The sequence below is a fragment of the Falco biarmicus genome, chromosome 9 (genome assembly GCF_023638135.1).
Source record: "Falco biarmicus isolate bFalBia1 chromosome 9, bFalBia1.pri, whole genome shotgun sequence".
NCBI lineage: Eukaryota > Metazoa > Chordata > Aves > Falconiformes > Falconidae > Falco > Falco biarmicus.
The window spans coordinates 3,711,346-3,734,455 of NC_079296.1; the positions used below are offsets into that span (position 1 = coordinate 3,711,346).

The 23,110-nt window shown below is 42.2% G+C and overlaps 1 protein-coding gene and 1 long non-coding RNA gene across 2 annotated transcripts in view; both read right to left on the bottom strand.

Annotated features, from left to right (window-relative positions):
* CRB2 (crumbs cell polarity complex component 2) overlaps window positions 1-12,628 on the bottom strand; it is a 39,931-nt gene extending 27,303 nt beyond the window's left edge. The window contains exons 1-2 of the mRNA XM_056353020.1: window positions 12,368-12,628; window positions 264-968 (exon numbers count right to left, since the gene is read on the bottom strand). Coding sequence (XP_056208995.1) covers window positions 264-968; window positions 12,368-12,440 — 778 coding nt within the window. The 5' untranslated portion in view covers window positions 12,441-12,628. The remainder of the gene's footprint in view (window positions 1-263; window positions 969-12,367) is intronic.
* A 5,607-nt stretch (window positions 12,629-18,235) lies between these two features.
* Window positions 18,236-21,417, bottom strand: LOC130155586 (uncharacterized). Its single transcript, XR_008824113.1, has 3 exons — window positions 20,677-21,417; window positions 19,814-20,163; window positions 18,236-18,797 (listed from the first exon to the last, which is right to left on the bottom strand). It is a non-coding gene; the product is annotated as an uncharacterized LOC130155586 (long non-coding RNA).
* Window positions 21,418-23,110: the final 1,693 nt, after the last annotated feature.

Below are 23,110 nucleotides of genomic sequence, written 5' to 3' on the forward strand. Positions count from 1 at the left end.
TGCACACTATCCATGGAAATCAAAGCCTTAGCTATTGTCTGGAAGCTGCAACAAGCAGCCCTACACCGTTATTCACACACAGTACCAAACACTCCAGAAAAACGAGTTGTGCAACAGAGATTTCATCTCATAGCCTTAAAACAACAGCTCTCAGGACAGCTACTAACACTATAAGACGCAGCAGCAGCAGGCAAATGGTGGAAACTACGTGAACAGTCAGATGTAACCCAACCACCCGGCTAATACATGAGTATGAAAGGTACCTGTGTAGCCGGGGATGCACTTGCACAAATAGTGATCCATCTCATTCAGGCAGGTGCCATTGTTTTTACAGGGCCGGGACGCACACTCGTTGATGTCTATTTCACAGTTGTATCCTTGGAACCCAGGCACACAGAAACAGCTATACTCATTCACCCTGTCTCGGCAGATGGCTCCATTCTGGCAGGGGTTGGAGGCGCACTCATCAATGTTGTCACTGCAGTTGGCCCCGCTGAAGCCAGGCTGGCAGACGCAGGTATAGTCCCCAGGACCCTCGACACATGTCCCGTTATTTAGGCAGGGGTGGCTAGAGCACACAGAACTTTCTGTTTGGCAGCCTTCTCCATTCAGTCCTGTTTGGCATTTACAGGTGTATCCATTTACACTATCTACACATTCAAAACGAGGATCTTTACAAGGGTTGCTCTCACACTCATTAATATTAATGTTACAATCAGTACCTGTGAAGTCAGGCATACAGATGCATTCATATTCCAGCAGTCCTGGAGTCCCGTTGCAAATCCTATGGGCAGGACACCCATGTTTAATGCATGCGTCATAGAGGAGTTCACAGTTCACGCCCATGTAGGCTACAGGCTCCACAGGGCAGGTGCATTGGTAACCCATTTCCAAATCCTTACAGCTCCCACCGTTTTTACATGGGGATGAGGAACAGCTGCTATCATTTTCAGAATATGAAGTTCCTGCTGAGAAAAGAGACTTTCTGTTAGTCAGCATTCAAAGCACTACAGAAGAAAGTTCTTCTGCTGATCATCACATACAATCTGAGATTGCCCACCGAAGTTCCACACTGCAAGGGGTTGTTCTAGCCATTAGCTGAGAAGGATCCTGGAGAATCAAACATGCACTCTACAGAAGACAACACAACATGCCTTCATATGATGGCAATCAGGAACTTCTTGCTAAGTCTGGTGACTAAATGCCTGGGTTTTAGAAGGCTCTCAGAAACCAACGATTTCAATTGTGCTTATCCATCCATGAATCACACTGAAGGCAGTGAAACATATCAACTTAAATCCATTCACAAGATGAACTTTGTGTAAAATTCAATGACCCCTTTCACTGGTAGGGCACATGGCTTGTGCTTGGAGATTCAGAGGGGCAGACAGGATCTTTTAAGATATTGGCTGCAGCTCTTAATGTCCCTCCCAGCTGCTCCTTCTGAGGATACAATTTTTTCTCAGCTAATCCACCAGTGATTTCAAGATGCTGCCATAAACAATCCAACCCAAACTCCAAACTGGCACCTTTCACATGATTACATCGAGCAGCTCAAAGTTTGATAACCACTGGCTGGGCACTCTTCCCCCACAGGTTAGACAAGTAAATTTATGCAGCAGTTAATTTTTAGGTGTTACGAGAACAGCAAAGAAGAGCAGAGATTGATGAGATTCACTGTACAGACGGCATTTCAGAGCCAAACTCAATATCTGCAGAGCCAAAACACGAGTCTAATATCCAGATAGCAGCAACTAATGTTGCAAATAGATTCCCCTCAATCTGGGAGTGTTTGGATATGATCAATTTATTCACACCCAGCCACAACACCTTGCTGTCCCCCAAAATGGCAGTGTTTAGAAGGCTTTTCCTGATTAAGCAATTCCACCATCCAGAAATATGATGGGACATGCCCAGGTAACTGCAAATTTAATTAATGTAAATGAGATTATACAGGATACATGATATAACCAAAAAAAAAAAAAGGGGGGGGGATTCAATTAAAATATTGTCAATGGAGCAGAATGGAAGAATAGAAGAATCCCCATTTCTTTTCCAAAAGAAATTTCAAGTTCAGTTTGTGAAACAATCTGGTCAAAAGGCAGAACAGCCCAGAAGACAGCAGACAGTTGCCTCGATATTGGAATTATGTTACATGCCCTGGACTCAATGACACAATTATACACTTTCCAAAGAAAAAAAACAAAACAAAACAAAAATAGTATAACGGGACAAAGGCAATGCAAACAGAGGACTTCTCCCTTCACATAGCCAGCAGTCATTAGCCCCTCATCCCACTGCAGCTTTCTGATATCAAGAGTTTTTTGTTTTTCTCCATTCCCGGATACACAAGAGAAAAGCTGCAGGTAGTACCCCAGAGTGATTCCTGCATAAGTGTTATGAAAAATCCAAACTTGGAAGTAACTCTGCAAACAACTACATAGCAGATGTTTTGAAAATGTTTATGAAAAGCGGCCACAAAGCAGAGGTAAAGTTCACAAAATAGCAAATAGTACCTGAGAAATAGCTACTGCTTCTGGTGACACAATCCTGCCTGCCCACCACTGGAAGTCAAGTAACCACTAGCATTTAATTTTGTTTTTACATGCCACTGTGTAAGCAGCTCTTTGCCCTTTTTGCTGCCTTCTGTATGTAACTGTGGGCCAGCCAGCGAATCAGTTTCTGGGAAACCCTATGAAACTGTAGGTGGACAGTTACTTGGACATTACCCACAGCTCACCACCTTTGGCTCCCATGGCATTACTGCTAGTTGAGAAATGTTAACGTGCTGTGCTCCATGCTAAAGATTTGCCAAGATAACACACAACACAGCATCACTTCTCAGCTGACCTTACACATTCTCTCACTCATGCCATCGCGATCCCAGCCCATTTTTGGTCATGTTTGCCTTGCTCTGGTGCACCTTCTACACACCCCACAGTTAATCTGTGTCAGTGCTTTTCTATCAACTCACTGTCCCATCAGCTCCTCAGCCCCTTTACACCTGAAGGTGGAGGCATCCCACTCCAGGGCCTGAAAAGGATTTATAGGAGATTTTGGTTTACAAAAGCCTGCCCCTGCCCTGACCTCCCCCAGATTCCTCCCACCAAAAGACTGTAGTGTTTCTAAGTCTTTTTTTAAGTGGCAGTGTTGATGGGGGAGGGAGGGTTCTCAGGGATTTAGGCAGCCCTTTCTCTTCCTAGCATCATCTCTATGGCCCACCCCTCCCTTCCTCTCTCATGTGATGCTGGGGAGAGTTGTTGAGCATTGCACTGTCCAGCAATCTCATTATTCTGCCATCAACCCTTTTATTCTCAGATTCCCAGTGAGGCAGAAAACAAGGATGACGGAATCTGCCTGGAATCTCTGTAGCAATTAGAGTGGGAACCCAGGAAACTATTCGCAAAAGAGCTTTACTAGGCAGGAGATACGAGCCTTTGTACGCTTAATGAGTAACCAGCCCCAGCCTGCACTTTCCACAGGCCAGAAGCACAGTCTGTGATTAAAAAAAAAAAAAAAAAAGAGAGCGAAAAAGAGACCAAGTCCACTGCATGTTCAGAACTTCTCCAATTTGCAGCAGTCTCCATATGCAAAGAAATTCACTTTTCTACAGAATCACCATGCACTGCTAGTGTAGACAGGCTGAAGTCGTTTCAAAGGCTACGCGCATAGTTTTCTGCTTCCATTAGAAGCAGATAGTCTAAATGCTTCTTGTAAATAAAGATAAACATCAAATCCCTTTGCTATTTCCTGTCATTTCCAAAGTTCTCTCATAACAGACATACCTTTTTGTACCTTCTCTGTTTTGGTTCATCATATGACCATAATGCTCAATAAGCTCTATTATTCATTAATGCCTGTTCATTACAAAAAGATTTGGTGACAAATACATGGCCCCATAGTCACACACAAACTTGCAGACACAACAGGCCAGATAGCAAGTCAAGCAAACACAAAGCTTCACTAAAAAGTCAAAAGGCCCTCTTGGCTTACCAAACCCAGCAGTACAGTAACAGGGAGAACTCCCATCTCCTCTAAACTCGCTGGGAGCACGAACTATAGCGGTGGTTCGCTCATGTGTACTCATCAGCCCTGCTGAGTAACTGGTCAGGTACAGGACTGCACAGAAAAAAGCTGAATTCCTGCCTTGTTATTGTATCAGTTTTAGCTGCTTTCTATGACCGAATGTTACCTCAGTTCTGTCTAAAAGGGATGATTCCAGCAGGGCCTCATTTTGGAGGAAAATACTCCTTTTTTGGAACAAACATCCTGAAGTAACACAGCATCGCTTTTAAGGCGTGCATGGTGCAGGCTGAGAAGACTGCAGTGTAAGTCACAAGAAACAAAACATCATCTAAATAACTTCAACTTGTTTATGAACTGCAGCTTGCAGAAAATCACCCTACTCAGTAGAGGTTGCAGGCGTATTAATACTAAATCCAGGATTATATCATATACTCCCCTGTATATAGGAAGCCTATATTAATACTGTAATATTTCCCAAGGACAAAACCTATGTATGCCTAACCCTAATATTCATTCAGTGGCAGTACTAAACTTCTGGCTAAATTCCACAGATGAGACACCGTTACGGAGTGACGTCAGAAAGGGGGATTTCAGCAGTGAGAAGTGAGTACAACACTTGTGACATCACCAGGAAGTTAAGCACAAAGTCTGCAAGAATTCAGTGTACTATATGGGTATCAAAGACTTAGACTACCACCTAGCTTGAGAAAGAACACAACACATACGACGTTTCCAGCTCTGGTTTTGTTATTTTCATCCATCAGTCCTAGGACATACAATAATTCCTCTCACTTTTGGAACAGATTATTATGTGAATAGCATATCTATACCCACCAAATGGTAATATGCATAATGAATAAATTAGCCAAGCATAATGAATAAATTAGCTTTTCCTTCTGCACAATATACCAACCATGAAAACATGTTATTTAGACTATTTCGTTTCATGAAAATGGTGAAAATTGGGGCAAAGAAATAACTGAATGATGAGAGTTTATAGTTTTCCACAAAAGTAGTTGTTGCTGGATTAAACAATGACATTCAGGATTTTTCCTTTACCTTTCACAAGAACATGAATCAGTGATGTTTAAAAGAACATAAATATATTTGTCATACCATCCTGCAACCCTACTCTGAAATGAAACTGGAGAAGACTACAGTTTCTTTGAAGAATACGTTCCAGGCACTTAAGGGTGGATTAGGAGGAACTTCAAAGGCTAGCAGAGTCACATATAAAACATTCATCGAGCTCTGTCAGGACAGGTCTGGTTTTACACTTTAAAAGGTAGCTGACATACATTTTCCCTAAAAGATGAGGTTTGTGACCTTTTGTATCACTCTAAGGCAAACAAGCTGCATTACCAGGCTTTGTTTTAATAATTGGCTTCAATAATTTTATAGTTTATACCTTTACTAATTGATCTTGTCAAAGGACACTTGCAACAGCGAGTTTTCCAACCACAAAAAGAGAAATGAGAAATTAATGAGATGCTGGGCAATCCGAGATGCCCTTGTTAGCAGTTCACTGTCTCTCTCCCAGAAAGTCCTGAGGAATTCAGTAAACTGGGACAAGATGCTGCCACACTGCACTGGCAGAGGAGGTTGTGGGAACTGATAAGAGATGGTGCGGGAGGAGGAAGGTCTCAAAGAGCTGTAGCAAGGTTTTCTGTCCTTTTCTTTAAAAATCAAACCAACCCCCTCAACTTTGTTCTCCATAATCTCACACATTGTGAAATCCAGTGCTAATGTCCCTCACAACATGAGTTGGATTGAATTTCTTTCACGGCCTCCCCTCTCCACCCTGACATTAAGTTAGTACTGCTGGCAGGTTTTATTAGACACCAATTATGAGTTGCTAAGACACACACAGGACAAGGAGCTTCAGTCATTGTATTACTTCACTGCCCGTGAGATGCTGCTTTAGCATTACTTACTCACTGGCTTCTATTTTTTGGTTTTGCTTTCCATAAGTTTGTTTTTCAAAGTCTTGGGAAAGTATGATAAAGAATGGATGCCCTCAAGCTGCGGATACACCTGACCTCAAGGAAGAGCTCAGTGCTTCACTGATAACTACCTTAAAGGTACTCTTAAGGGTCATTAAAATTCCAACAGGGAAGCAGCAGCATTGGAGTTATCAGACCAGAGATTACCTTGTTTCCTTCATACAAAGGACAATTTGGACAATTTTTTTTAAATTGTATTTAATGTGATATTCAAATGGATTGATGTAATCTCTACAAACACAAAAAAATGTAAAGCAGAGTTTAACAGTACTTACTGAAAATACCCACCTCTGAGTACCTGCTCATGTATGTGCACTGCACTCAGAGTACATTTTCATCTTTTCACTGTCTCCTATGTACAATCTCTCAACAAAATGCTCAGAATCACAGACACAACTGCCAGAAGAGTCAAGATGCCACGATATTATTTCCTGACCTAGCAAAACCTTAATGTGAGCTTGGCCAAGCCAGTTCCACTTCATGTATCATTTTGCCCAACTTAAACAATAGCTACACATGGTTCACAAATGTCCTGTAAAATGAAATTAATATAAAGTATTAAAGGCTTTGAACAGAAGTATTACTGAACTAAATAGTTGGATCCTTCCGGTCTCTACAACACGGAGGTGCTTTATTTCAGCACGTAACATAAATACTACAACTGCCTAGCAAAGGGAAAGACAAATAAAAGAGTGTATTTTGCTTATGGATTCCCACTGGTAATATGAAATATATTTTCCCAGGTTCTAGATTCTGAAAACTTGCCCAATTTCACACATTCCAGCTGTGGCTTTGATCATTCCTAGATGCCTGAATAATCTTAGGAAGCAAGAGAATACCTAGCAGGACAAGGTAGGCTCTAAAGTGGTATATGATATTAGATTGGGCATTTTACCTAGACTAATTTTGGCAAAATTAATGATAAAATAAATTGCATCTTTCTTGTCTTGGGGTCAGTCAGAAGTGGGGCTTCCTGAGAAAAGGATTAAAATAAGTCTGTACGTGTCTAACTTTTCTCATCCCTTCAGCTTCTCTCCCTGAAAATCAACACAATTCACATTACCCACAGTCCAGTTTAAAAAAAAAGACAGAAAACCAGAGGATGTAAAATGCTGGACTGAAGCTGCAACGCTTTTAAGGGGCACTCAGCCTACACATATGCCCAACAGTGTTTCCCCATGACATGAACCAAGCAGAGTAAAGGGGTGTGCACTCTTCTCCTGAAGAACATATTACTGTGAAGGATTCCCAAACAGAGGAGTAAAGAGTTTACACACTGCATCTCCTAGAGTAGCACTTTTGTTTTCTGTTAAACAAGTTGCAATGGACAGGACTCTAGCATATCTTCCTCTTGTAGTGAGATACTTTGGGGAAAAGACTGCTTCATGTTTGCGAGTATTTATTTAAGTTTCCAAAACTATGACTCAGACATGATATATTAAGTACCTTTTGTGCACAGATTTGTTATTGAGTTCCTTGACTTCCATGCTATTTCAAATCTTGCTTTCTATGCTTATCATCTTTTACAAAAAGGCCCTGCAGGCTTGTGGAGAAAGAGGCTTCCTTCAGGTGTATTTCACCTGCCCTACACACTCAACTGGAAAAAAAAAAAAAAAGACAATTCACAACCAAGAAGTGAGAACAGCAGGCTTCCCAGCAGCAGCCTCCAACTGCACTCAATAATAATTGAGGTAGAGCAATCTTCAAGTGCCTAAACCGTGAATGCTCAGTACCTCAGCCTGATGCAATGTTTAGCAGGCAGGCTGGGCTCCTGCTGATCACCCCAGCACATTTCCCACTAGAGAAAGATACCAAGGCCAAGAGTGGAAAGGGAACCCCTCCACCTCAAGTATCAAAGTAACACAACTACTAAATAAACTCTGAATAAAGGAATGGAAAGAGTTATGTCTCCATGACAACAGGAAGGCATGTGCTTATATTAGTAAATCCCTGCTGACCTCTGCTGATCTTCCCCTGTCCTGGTCAGTGTAAAGGATTAGTGGAAGGGTACACACCATGGCCTGTTCCCGGGATCCGTGCACCAGGAATGAAGACTGGACAGGCCTGAAAAGGGGCTTTCATGCTGTTCACCTCTCTCCTCCCCACCCTTGCTAACTTTGGAAGGATAGCGTATCTGCTGTGGGAGGTAATGGCAGAATAAAATCAAATCCTTCTCTAGGAAGTACCTTCAGTGTACTCATTCAGGGAGCGTACAAGGCCTTTTTAGGTGGCTTTACAAGCCCCATTTCCTTTTTAACACAGAGATTAAACCCTTTCTTCCCAGACCTGAGGGAAGCACCTGCTCCTAGTAATACCAGAATCAGATAATAAAGTAATAAGATCAGAAAAAAAAGGCCCTGAAATTCTCTGAGACTACTGACAAGCTCATGATATGCTAATAATTGGCACTGATTTTTCACCTAGCCTAAGATGCTCCATGACCTGTACTTGTTCCATTTAACATGGTAACGGGCAACTTTTGACAGTGGCTTTAACAGTGGGCTTTTCTATTCAACATCAGAAAATTTCAAATCAGAAAATGCATGCACAGGAAACCTTCCAAAATACCACTGTTTGATCACAACTGCTAAGCCCCCAAGCTGCAGCAGCTTACTTACCACCTTCACCAGCCATCAGGAAAAGCTCTGTTCAAGGTAACTTGCTCCTCCCACCTACCAGCTGCTCCCTCTCCTCCCAACCACTTCCCATCAGCTTTTGTTTGAACTTCCTGGTCTCATGCTCAGGTGATGTCACCATTAGGATCAGGTATATTCAATTCCCCTCAAGATCCTGCTGCTCAGAGTCAAGTTGTTCTTCTCCATTCTTTATAAAAGGGAGAAATGATACTTCAGTGAAAATGCAGGCTGAATCTACACATCATCATCACCACCTCAGGTTATCAGCTTATCAGATCTGACAATCTCTGTGAAGCAAGACAAAGCATTATGACAAAAATAGATCCTCAAAATAAAGATTAGATAGTCAAAAAGCAATGTTGGCAATCAGCAGACAGCACTTCTAAGACAATACTGAATAAATGGCCCAGCAAGATGGCAGGGATCCTGGCAATGCCTATAGCATCTTTAAGAAGAGACATTTTAAAAAGAGCTTTACTATTCACAGCTTTGACATATCTTGCAGAGTTTTGGTAGATTAAACACACAAGCCCAACATCTTAGCCAACTACCAGTTTGGATACTAATTTAAAAACCTCTAGTGAAGTCCCTGCACACAGTTGAGATTGCAGTTTTTCCTATCCAACATTTTAGACAGATACTGTGCATTCACCTCTTCCCAGCCTATTTCTGACATTGTTTGCCATTATTACTGGAGACCAGCAAGTTCCAGACCACAACATTTGCATGCTAGGTTTTTGGTGTGACAGAGCTTTTCCATGCTAGAGATATGTACACAGCCCACTAGTGTAAAATATTTATAAAGGGCGAGATCACTAGACTTTCACTAAGCCAGGCATAAAATGAAGCTCAGTTTCCCCTTGTGAAATATGCAGAATATTTACCCCCTCAAAGAGGCAAAATGCAGATTCCTGGCTTTCTCCCATCCAGCTTGCCCAGTGAATTGCTGAAAGGTGCCAAATGGTGGGCAACAATCCATAGGGCTGAGCAGTGCCAATATTATGGCCAGAAGTGTTAACAGCGTTAATCAGAAACACCACTTCAGGGAATTAAACTTAACACAGAACAAGTAGCCAGCTAGCTTGTTTTCATTATTTGTTCACTGTTTTAATGCAGATTTGAAGATGTAACTCCTATTACCATGCTTCTAGAACTTGGAGAGACAGGAGCTATAAATCTGTGATATACAGATTTTATGATAGTACTGCATATATTGCCACAGTAACTCTTTGATCTTCTGTGCTTATGACACCCCAGTATTTTCCCTGAGCTGACCTTCATGGTTTACACATTCTCTGATCTCTCAGCCATTTCCACAGATCAAACACTGAGGCAGGGGTTTCCTGTGTATTCAGTTAACTAGATTGAGTCACAAGATTTAGTTTCCAATTCTTATTTAAATATACTGACAATCAACAAAACAGCTGAAAAGATTGTATTTCTTTGTTTCCAGCTTTGAAGCAAGTGAGATTTAAATTGTCTGTATGTCCAAGCTAATCTCAAGAGCATACATCAGAGCAGATAGCAAACTGCCAGAAAAAAGGTTTGTCTGCACATGTTCTCTCTCAATAGGCGTCCAAAGCATTTTCCAGGCCGAAGGTATGTGAATTACTGTGCTCATGGTTGGCCAGAGTTGTGGGAACAGAAATAAGTAGACACTCATTCCGTCCTCCAGAACCTCCTTTAGAACACAACAAACTAAGCTGAGAGCTAGTCTGCCCATTACACAGACAGCAGCAGTAAAACTGGAATCACATGCAGCGTCTGTATGACTGCCCCTCTGGAGCTTATTTTAAGAAATCGGAGATAGTGTGGATCTGGCTGCAGAATGGTCTCAAAAGTTCTGAACAAATACCTTAGCCACTCTGTGCTTCAATGACAGTTAGACTCAGTCAATTATAAATAAATTAAGAAAAAAACTGTTATATGCATCACAAGGGCAAGAAAAGGCGTTTCCTTATGGCTTTAAAATTCTGCGAGTGCTATATAAATACCACCGTTCACTGCAGTTAAAATCTGGCAGAATTTCCTTTGCAAAATAGGAGCAGGTGGAAAGACTATGGAAATCACTGCTTCCCTTGAGCTTTGCTGGCTATATCAAGAGGTGTAATCCACCTGCACTCCAAAAGAAAACAACGTTCTCAGTAAAACACTGTTCCAGAAAAGAGCTTTACCCGAGAGTGAAAAGCTATCAGTCCCATGGTCAAACAGCACAAATCCTCAGAAACATGCCAGCCCTCTGCCAGCCACATACTGAGCAATACTGTATATGCAATGGGCCTTCCTTCTGCACAACACAAAGCCACCATAATTGCTTCACACTCCAAACCAGTAGCCATGGTTACTAGATACAAAAGACAGTCCTGCTGCTTCCCTGTGGCCAGAGGAATTCCAGGCACTTGGAGCGAATGCACCAGACAAAGAAGCTGGTACAAGGAAGAGAAAAAAACAACAACCAAATCAGACAAAAATCAAAACATATTTTGGCTTTTGTATTCATTGTCCTAGATGCTCAGAGCAAAGAAAATTTAAGGAGGCTTCAGAGGGGAAAAAATACTGTTGGGGAATCAAAAGAAGGGCTGAAAACTTTCTCCAACTCTCAGAAAGTACATAAACATCATCCACTAATGTGAGAAAATGCCAAACACAGTGTACAGCAAATATTAGCAGAGAAAAGGCACTTTGACTGTATTTTCTGCATGTTCTCCGTGTTTTACCTCCACTTCTTCAATGTCATTGATCATTCCTGTCCCAGCTCAGTGGAAACCAAACAGGACTTTTATATACAGATACTGGCCTGGCAGTGCCAAGGAGAGGATATGGAGGCCGGTTCAATCCCAATCATACTTTCCAGTAAAAGGCTGGACATGTTCCTGCCATGATCTTATAATCCCTAGATGACTAAAACAGACGTTTAGGCTCAGCAGCCATCCATTCCAGATAAAACAGAGAAATAAGTTTTTCAGGGAGCATAGGAAATTGTATACAAGGGTGACTTTTGGAGGCCAAAGTCATGTGAACTTGAAGTATCCAGTATACTCAAGTATATTCTTTGGCTATAAAATAAGTTTTCAGTGTGGAAAAAACAAAACAAAACCAAAACAAAATTAAAAACCCCATCAGTGTGATACACTCTTTTGTTATCTCATCACTTCTTGCGCTTTCAATATGGATCTGCTTTCTTCAAAATTTCTAAGTGAGATTCTCACGTGCTGCCTCCTTCCTCCACATTTTGTACCAGAGGTATCTGGCACTTCAATGTATTAGTATACACCCCCTAGGTACACTCCTCTTCTGCCTAGATGTATTTGTAAAGCGTATAGAATGGAAATAAAGTTTGGTGTTTCTTCTATGGGCACAATCATAACATTCAGAACTTTTCAATGGAGAAAATGGTTACTGTAATAGCTGAATACTTAATTACATGAACGTGCACACACTTTTAGCTCTTGTGAATAAATGCCTACATGCACGTGCACAGGGAGAAAACCAGAAGGAGACAAGAAATAAATAGAAAGAAAACCGTATCTAGAATGAAATGCCTGTTTACCTTTCAGACAAGAAGTGTTCAGGCTTCAAATCTAATTGTGAGGGTGACATTTTGTTCAGTTACCTTTGCAATACAAGGGCAGGTCACAGAACTGATCCAAAGTTACTGCATAGTAGCTGGGTAAGAATCAGGCACAGAAGACAAAAACTTACCCCAAAATAAGAGGAAAAGTGGCAGCAGGAGAGCAGCATTGTACGCCCTGGAGGTAGTTTTCTTTAATTCCATGACAAGTCTAAGAGTGGCTGTTCTAAAAACCTCTGGGGAGAAACAGTAGTTGGAAACTAGCAAATACCAGCTCTCCCCACATCACGGACTTTGGAGAATTCTCTCTACTACAGGCACCCGCTCCATGCTCTGCCGAATTGGGGACTAGCACTGACACGGTGGACAGAGTCCCCGTCCACTCCCGAATGCTGCACTCATGTTCCCGGAGCAAAGGGAAAACTCTGCCTGGATCGCACGGACTGAACCGCGGCGAGCAGGGCAGGGCAGGGCAGGGCACGGCACGGCACGGCAGCGGGAGGCTCACGGGTCCGCCCCGACAAACGCGGGGCTGTCAAAGGCAGCAAACCATCGAGGAACTGGGAGATTCACAGCACAAGGCAAAAGGCAGAGAGGGCCACGGGGGGGCGGGGGGTGGGGGGTGGGGGGGTTGCTTTCTGGTTTTTTAACTCCCCCCATACGATGAAGAAAACAAACCTGGTGTCTCCTCCATAGCTGTGGCAGGAGCTCAGAACTGGCTTGGAGACTGAGGAGGCTGGGGCTGGGGGGCATTTCTAGCACCAAGGCTTCTGTACCAGCTCATATTTACAAATTCCAGGCAAGGATCAATCACTATTTTCTGATAGAGGCTGCTTTGTTCAAGATAAAATAAGACAGGAGACAAAACCACACTGTTAATCCCGAAGAGCAGAGTTAGTCCACATTAGTCTTCAGTGCTCCCTCATACATCATGAGATATGTGAGCCCAAAAGACATATGAACCCACAAAATGTATGTGAACTCCTCTTCCAAAGAACAGTTAGAGATCAGCAGGAGAAGTATCTGCATAACACAAGAACCAAATCACATCACCACCTTTAGATGCACCTGTTTAGTTTTAGAAGTGGAAAAAATTACCAGTGTCCATTGTTTTATGACAGTAACTGGAAAAAGACAGAGCCCACACACAGTTGTGACCTACTAAGTACCTCTAAATCCACATCACAATTGGATTAAATTAACCGTAATGAGAATTACGTACATTGGCTCACCCTTCCACTGACAACTAAAAATAGAAGGCAGGTAAGGTACCATACACACTCCTAGTTTGAACAAATATGCAAGATACAAGGAATAGGTGCAGACAGACCTAGGCTGCACATGATGAAAACAGCAGCAATCCTACAATGAGTAATTTATATTATCTCAGTGTCATTGCAGAGCACACAGAGGCTGATGGGCCATGTGCAGGGAAATGGGATATTTACTGCATTGTTTTTACCTTCAGTACAGAAAGCAAAACAGTCACCGCATGAGTGTTTTCACCACCAAAGCACTGCAATTCAGGAACAAATGGTTCATCTCACTATCCTGCCTTGGAATGCTCCAAAGATGATATATCATGTGTTATCAACCTTATCTGGACCACCCTGCCCCCACTTTCATCTCTGGTGTCTTCAGTCTGTTTTCTCAAGATCAGCCTCAGTATTAGTTTCTTGCCAGCTACCACGACCATCTGGAACTCATTTCTCTCTAGACTCTCATTTTGCTGCCAGGGGATGTAACCAAATGCTAACATGCAGAATCTTTCTGCTCAGATTTTTTTTGCCTCACCTGTATGAATTACCCTCCTAACAACGCACCTTTTCCAAATGAAAGCAAATATGTATTAATCCATTGCACAATTAACACTGCAAGAAATTGCCATTCTTCCCTGTCTGAATACAGCCACTTCTGTAAGTCAACTACTGTGATACTTCACAACACTTGGGAAATAAAACTATCCATAGTAATTTATGGCTCATACATCTACCTGAAGGACATGCTCAGCTTTCATAAAACAGATTTAGTGTAACAAATCCCCACATACAAAACCGTGGAGATCCTCCCACAGAGGCTTAGGTCTGGTGCAGCTCTGCTGCTACTGCTTTGCTGCATGGCCTGTGGCATCCCATACCCCTGACAGAGCCATTAACTATGTAAAACTTGGTACACACTAGCTAGACTCAGACAAGAGCAAAACAGCTGAGGCTGAACAATTAAAAAGCTCCAGAGAGGAACACAGGAACATTCTTGGTGTCTCTGAGTACATTTGAGACAATGTCTCAGGAAGTAGCTTCTTGTGCTAGTGATGGAGTTGTACTCTGGAGTCTTCATTTGGTCTTTCTGTCAAGTTAATGTTGACAGGTTCAAACTCAACTGCTAATGTGGGCAATAACATCAATAATACTACATATGCAGGAATGCTAAGAAGGGTACCTTCAAAACGGTACCATTTCATGCATTTGTCATAACAGAGTTTGGACTTGAGGAACTGGGAAATGGCAGCAGAATATGGTTCTCAGTGAAAACCTACCACAGACAGAGGTGAGATTCTCATGCCTGCACTGCTGCCAGGACACAGTGAGTTCTAGGGTTGGAGCAGGTTACAAGGGATGATCCTCTTGAAAAAAAGCGTTCATATGTTCTCTATGACTACTGTTAACTGCAAGCCTATCCATGTGGTCTGCTAGGACTTCAGGCTCATTTAGTGTCACTCTAAACCCAAGCTAACAAAGCCTGCACAGGTCAAGACATCCGACTTCCTTATAATAACCAAAATACCTTAATCCAGTGTCTACCTGTGAGGATATTAGAATTTATTTTTTTCCAACATTCATGCTTGCAATGTTAATGAGATTTTACCAGCATAAATGGCAGACCTTTTCTGTGCTGGACCCTTGGGCACACAAAAGCCAATGTGGGTATTAACCAGCTTAGTCCAATTAAAGGACCCCAATGCAACTCTGTTAAGGCCCTGATTTGTTAGGCTTGACTACATTTACAAAGAAGGAGCACAACTGGGTGGATTTGTTATCTAAAGCATAAGCTCCAAGTCCTTAGTCATCCTTGCTAAAGCCTTCCCCAAACTGGTCATGGTTTGTGCTACCTCCACATCACTGCTGTCCAACGTCAGTATAATCTGCTCTTTAACATAGTATTAAAACTAGAGCCAAAGGACACAGCTGCTTTCGTCTCTGTAACACTCATTACAAGAGACTTAAGGACAGCAGAACAGCAAGGCTTCTATTCTCAGCCAATAGGCAGGAAACTTTGCAAGCCGGAAATGCATGCCATGAAAATGGGGCAGCAGTAGGCAAGCTGGATTAAGAGAAAAGGGAGAGAGTAGGTCTGGAGTACTCAGCAGAACCTTTCTGTCTTCTTGTTCTACATTCTTTTGTATACTTTTCACAAAACAATCTTATAATTTTTCTACAAACAGTTCAGAAAGAATTGCGCAAAGTACCTAAGCAAAACAGCCTGCACTTTCCAGTCAAAGAACAATGTACGCTTGCATGAGTTTCGCAATCTTTCTTCACACAGGGCTTAAAATAATCTAATACTACAGATTGGATACTAGAGCTCAGACATATGATATAACAGCCAGTATCACAGACAGAAACTGGTAAGAATAAAGGCATTCCTATCTCCTGTCATATAGGCATGATGAGGCTCTCCTCCGAGGCAGCCACACCTTCCCTCCTTACAGTTGTGGAACCTCACCACTGAACACAAATCTACTTTTCTGAATTGAACAATGCAAGTTAATAGCATCAAAATCTTCTGATTTCTTCCCCAGCTTCATCCTCTGAAGGTTATTAGGCACAACGATAAACGAAGGAGCCCATAGTAACACAGTGGCTGCAGACAAGTCAAGCTAGTAAAGAAACAAACTTCCAGTTCCACTGAAAATCAGCTTACAAAAAAATGACTGCTTCAGTATGCTCTTCTGCTCCCAATCACTGCTGAAAAGTGCCAGGTATATTTTTTTAAGGTTCAGGTTTTGGAATTTCAAGCCCACAGACTCACAGGCCAATTCTGTAAACTGAAAAGTTCAAACACAGTTTGGTGATGTAATGCTCGAGGGTTCCCCAGGGTCCAATCTCTAACTTCAGATTGGCTCTTGCCTGTAATAACTAAAGTTATTGCCCTTAACATTCATCATCACCACTTTTCTATCTGGCCACTAGATGCTTCCACCTGGCCACTAGATGTCCCTTCTGCACCATACAAATTGAGCAAAGGCCACTGATGAAAACAGGAGCGTTAAAAAATTCATGTATTGTCAGTGCTGCCAAACCAATGCAACTAGACACACCCTGAGATGCTGTAGGACCATGTCACGCAGCACACTGAACACTGTGACATACTGCAACAGCCACACGTCAGGAGAGCCAAGGAAGAGTTTTGTCTGCACATTCAAAAATTTAAAGTTGCTATTAAAACCCGGCAAAAACCACACAAAAAATTCCAGGCTCAAGACATCTTAATTGCACTTTTTAGACACAATACATTTAGTTTCCTATCATTGCTAATCAGAACTGCTGGCAAGTAAATCATGCTGCCTGATAAACTATGGAGTATTGAGCATATGACACTGGTCAGTCCTAGGTAGTGGCAATTAAACAATTGGCTTGATGAGAAATGGAAGCAAGCTTGCTATTTCTTGCTATGTAATAACTCGACAAGGCAATGTAATGGATGGTCAGAATTTGACCCAGTCTCTCTTCCCTGGAGCACAACAATCAATTTCAGATACAACTATAGTGTTGTGGAGGAGGCTTGGCAGTCCAGCAGGACAAAAGCAGAATGAACACTTACTTAAGAGAATTTCACAGGAAATATCTGTGTGGATTAAGAGTGACTGTGGAACACGGATCTCATACACGCAGGTTTTGGGTTTAACTTGCCATACGTGCACCCTGCAAGCCTGGCCAGCCGGCGCCATCCTGTGGCAACAGACTCGCGCTCCTGGGACCACCGGCACCCGGGCGCACATGCCCGACTTGTGTCAATCACAGCTACAAAAAGCGACCAAAACCTCGGTGAAAGCCTGCCCTAACTGAGAGCTGGGACACCACCGAGTCTTCTTAAAAGAATACCACCTCTACAGAGATGACGTGCGGAATTAGACTCTATAACTCGAAAGTTATAAAGTGGGTATGTTTATTGCGCGCAGATGCACGGGGGATCGCTCCTCCACAAGCGTGCATACCCAAAGTGACGAACCATCTCACATTTATACAATGAAACAAATGAATATTCAATTAACGCCTATACATATTCGTTACCTAAACCCCGCTTCGTATGTTAATTAGCTTATCAGTCCGTTTTTGGAATGTGGTGGTCTTGCAGGTTTGTAGGTGATTCATGTTCTTGTGACCATCCGATCTTCTTCAGGTGTTTCATGTCCTTGTGACCATCCAATCTTCTCCAGCAAAGAGACTTAGCACTCCCTCCCTCTAGATAGCATTTGGATGTCTCTCATCTTTTTCTCATTCTCTTTTAAATAGCCCCTTTGTTAGAGAAAGAAGGGCAGGCATCTCCCCGTCTCCCCTTTGTTAGAGGAAGAGGGGCAGGCTCTCCTCAAAACTGTAGTTGTCTCCTCAGAGCTGTGTGCCTATGTGACCAGACACCGCACCCATGACTAGTCACCATACCCACATTCCTTGAGCAGACACGTACAATCACAATCGATGTCCATTATCCCCATTTCACACTATTTCTCCATATCAGAGAAATGACATCTTAAGCAGAACTTTTTCTTATCTGTGTCATCAGCCTTTTCGTGGGAGACCCCCGTATTTGTCTGCAGACTGCGGGAGGTCTAGGGTCAGAATGTGAGGGGACAAAACGAGGACAGCCTTGTCTGAAGTCTGAAATCACCTACTGTGCCTTGCAATGTTGGCTGCTTGCGCAGAGATCTTCATTACATGCCTCATCCCCAAAAAAAGAGCAAGCTCTAAGAACCATGACAACGATATCCAATACATGCATAGTAGCCATAGCTTCCTCTCCAGCATACATAAGCCCATTCACAACATACGTAGACGAGGCTGTAGTAAAGATAGGGCCATACTTCTGCCAACTTATCTCTAAAGGGAGTTACAGAAGTCAGGCTCTAACCACGTAAGTACCCTTTGATCTAAACGAGACCCCGCTGGAGTGCTGCAGGTCAACTTTAAGCCCCTTTGATCCTCTTCCACCGCTTACAGCTGCCTCGGTGGAGGTGAATCCTTTCCAAGGGGCCTCTTCTGGCAGACGGGAAGATGAGAATGTTGATCAGCCAACAGAAAGCTGCTAACAGCGTAGAAAAGGTCTCAGGCAAGATTTTCTGCAGTAAAATGTTACAGCAGGAAGAAACGTCTCCAATACATTGCCTGGGTCTAACAGTGTTTTGGAGTTGTGTTGACTGTTGAGAGGCCTTTTTGCTGCTGGTTTTGTCAAAATGATCCAACCTGCTTGTAACTACCACTTGCTCTTCACTGCGGCTACTCCTGCTCCCAGGCAGCCCCTCACGCCGCCGGAGGGCAGTGCTGGGCAGTTTGCTGATCTACCAGCCTGAAAAAAAAAAAAAAAAAAAAAAGTTTTGAAAGGCAACCGTCTGAATTAGCATATGTTTGTTGCAAATGTCTGCATTGCTGGCAACCCTGGAGTCATGCTGGTGCCTAGGGCGCTTAGCAGGCTTCAGGGGAAAAGCTAAATGCTCAGCCAGAACCAAAGGAACCCACAGTCAGAGCCAAAGGAAGGGAGCTATGCCCTGCAGCTGAGCCCGGGTGAAAGGAACCTTGTAATGCAAAAGTTTGCACTCTGAAGGCCAAAGGCGGGGGTGTGGGAAAGGGGAATTCTGGAAAAGCCCCCAGCTGGACCTGAAAAGCAAACACATCTGCACCGTTTAAGCTGTGTGTTCTGAAGCAGAGTCTAGCCTCAAAATCCTGTATATGACATCTACCTCTGCCATGAAAATGACAGTTTTGAATACTGCATAAAATCAGCAAGCTCTGCCTCATTTTCCTTCCAGATGCAATCTCTTTAATCTCTCACAGACTTCATGCAGTCTGCTCTGTAATGAGGCCTCTGGGAAAAACTGGACATTCTTACCACAGTAGGTGGCAGGACATAAAATGGATGCAGACCACGGATGTGCCAAACGTTGAGGAAGGAGTAATTTTCTCCAAGAAGCCAAAGATGTGGGGCTCACTTTTGTGCATTAGCACCTTAAATGAACACTCCATTCAAGAAATACTCCTATTACCTCCAAACAAAATCCAGGAAACTAAACAGACACATTTGTCAGCAGGAAGGCAAAGGACAACTGTACAGAAACAGCTATATATTCAATTTCCATACTCACAAACTGGGGATGTTACCACCCAGCTACTTTCAGTATCTCAGGCTGGCAGGTTCCTGACTTTCTGGGCCATGTTTCACACCGGTATTAGCATAACCACTGACTATGACACAGAGCAGCAAACATACCCAAAGTTAACTTCGGTTCTAAGAGTATCTCACAGACTGAAGCTGCCACATGAGTCAATTGTTTCTTCTTCACAGATGCCCCAGAATAATGGCCTTACCTACACTGGGTGTGCAAAAGTTGCTGCATCTGGTATCGCTTGGATAAGAGGGTCTGGCAGCCTTGCAGGGATTACTGCAGCACACACCACCATGGGGGGAGACATTTCATTTTGCTGAGATGTTAAATCCTGGTGTTTCCATAGCCATCCATTTGTCAGATTGCTTTATGCAATTACATATGCTTTACATAATTGTTAACAGCATTCAATCTTGTTCTCATGGTCTTCAAATGGTGGTTCATCCCAATGTCAATAACACTGAATTTGTTTCATAATTAGGACTTGAATAATTAAATTGTCACCACACTGGCAACAATTCTTCCAGCCCTGTTCTGTATGCATAGGCCTCTCTTTAAGAAAAGAAAATATCATCAGTCAGCAAATTTAACTTAATAAGCATATATACTTATACTCCTGGCTGTTTCCTCCTGGCATAGAAAGGTTTTGATGATGACCAACTACATTACTACTTCTGCAGCATTAATGTCAGATCAAAACAATCTAAGCTGAGAGACAATCCCAGATTTAGTTAATGCTCTCATTCTCTTATTAGTACTGCTGCATTACTGTAAACTAAAATCAAGGACTAGGGACCTATACAACTGCATGTTACGGCAATACGCCTTCCGTGCCAACTGGACAGCTCAACATCAGTTATGACAAATACAACAGGTGAATTGTACCAATATGCTAGACATTTTCCCAACTTCAGAACAGCAAAGGTTTATGAGTGATCTATTACAGGTCTTAAGGTATCAGCAATCTCAAATGAAAATTTATTTCAAAGACATCTTAATTCTATGACCCTTGCAGGCTTAAATTAGGCATAATCCCTCATGTTTGCATCTGGAAAATATCCTCACCTGCTTTTAACTGCATAACTGTACCAGAAACAAGGGTAGGCAGAGGTTTTAGGGCTTCAGCATTTCTCTCTGCCCTGAGGGAAGCTCTAGGTTGTTCCACTTCTCTTACGGAGCATGGTTTATGCACGTTTTCTACTTCATGTTTTGCAGCAGGCAAACTAAGCTCCTGCTGAGCTTCTGCAGAAGGCAGAGTATTGATCTGCAACACAAGTGTCTGAATCTTTAGCTCTGCTAGCTGGTGTGCTGAATGTGCACGGGAGTTCATCAATATATCTGAAACAAAATCTACTTGATGGTGTCTGGAAAAAAGAAAATGAAGCTTTTATAGTATGCTGAATTAAAACACACTCTATAATCTTAATTTATAACCAAGAAGTCCAACTATGATATGTTCAACTTTCATATACACAATACATTGCATTGTGCAAGGTCAACCTGGCTTTCTTGCTACTACAATGGCCAAAAGAAGATGTGATACCCAAGTCTGGCTGTGCATTACTGAAAGCGGGAATGGCATAGCTCTAGGTGTTTGGCACTTTATTATATGGAGCATTTTTAAGCTGAAGGGCTCTGCTGTTCATGCTGGAATTCAAGAGCAATCAGTCCTGTGTGCCAAAGGCCTCAGGTGCGGGAAGGGCAAGCAGCAGCAGCAAAGTCTGAAGCAGAAGAGTCCATATTCACATAAGCACTCAAAAGCTTGCAGTAGAAAGTGACCTTAGCAGATTGAAGCAAACATATGGGGAACCATTTTAAACTTTTCAAACCTACTTCCAAACACCACCATAGAAGTACAGCACTGTTAGCTCTCAGTAAAAGCACAATGGTAGCTTCATCTGTTTACAATTGTTTCCATAAAAGCAGCGCAATAAGCACCAAAGCACCTCTCTCTGATGAAAGACATATAAGATTTCTTATGAGGTTGTATACAAAATATTCAAGTGGATGGGTCCAGAAAGTTCCCAAGAACTATGCGAAGAAACATGGAAAGAATTTTAATACTTTAAATCAGATGACTAATGCCAATCCAGCCTTGCCATTCACCAATTATACATGTAATTTCTGGAAAGTAACATGATAATGGACAGCTTATTTGAACATTATCCATTTTGTCCCTGAGAAACTCCATTGCAACTAAGTCAACCCTAGATATACCCCCATAAGAAGCAGCATCTTGTATCTTTAAAGAAGTTTTCCAATCTGTCAGCATCATTTATTACGCCTGAATGCTTTATGAGACAGAAGGCACAAACCTGGCAATTTAATTCCAATTTGCTTTGGGAATGACTGCATATTCCAATCTAGCTATACTATCTGGGCACACGATGAATCTTTCTGCTTCCAACTCAGCTTTAGGTCCTCCTCTTTTTATTACAGGACATGACTTCAGAAAAATTTCTTCTTCTGTATCTGTGACCAGAAGGCAAGCTGAAGTGAGCTCCCTACAGTAGTAGAACAGTTGCAGGAATTTAATTTTACTCAATGGTGTATGAATTGCTTTCCGGATCTTTAGCTTTGCTAACCTGTTCAGTGAGTCACAGATACTTCATGAGGGCCTATCACTGCTTTAAAAAAAAATAAAAAAATCTCTGGCTGAAAATTTAAATTTCATTTGATCCTAAATCCTTTTTAATGCATGGCTCTGAACCAAGGGACTTAGCGTATTTCTGCTAGTCTGACTTCCCAGAAGGTCAGCAGGGCAACCACTCTGGAGAAAATGGAATCCAAGAAGCAAGGTGAAAATCCCTTTAGATCTGTGTGCTCTGAGAAAATGACAAACCACTGTCACTTGTACTATATGAGACTAAATGAAAATTTCTTCGATTCCAATTCTACCTCCCTGTAAAGCTTGTTAAAACACAGGTTCCCTTTGCTTCTGCATTTCCTTTGATTCAAGCCAGACAATGCAACATGGAGATTAATCACTACCCAGCACCCAATATTTCTGAGATTTCACAACTTCATTTCACTTAGAAAGGTAAAACATCAACTTGCAATACTGTCAACTGTATGGGGATTTATGTTATAGCATTTCCCCTTATAACTTGGGGAATCATACAGCCATTTCCCCTTGAGTGAGCTAATGATCACTTTGAATTTTTCTTTGTTCATCAGAGTTAACCCTAAGTAGCCTTCAAGAGCACACACTACATGCAACTGATCCAGCACTTCTTATTACAGCAACCAGCTTTCAGGAGTACATGGATGAGAAAACAAAAGCAACCAAAATGCATGGGAGAACATCAACATGTTGGTTTTCTACCTTGAAACAGTTTCTTCCCATTCAGTAAGAGGTTATGTCCTTCAGACATGATTTTAAAATAGTGAATCCACTCCTGGCTATTAACTTCAACACTGATATATACCTAAGTCCAATTTCCTTGTTTATCTCCTCTCAGTAACTTAACCCTATGGGCAATTTCTGTTAAAATCATAA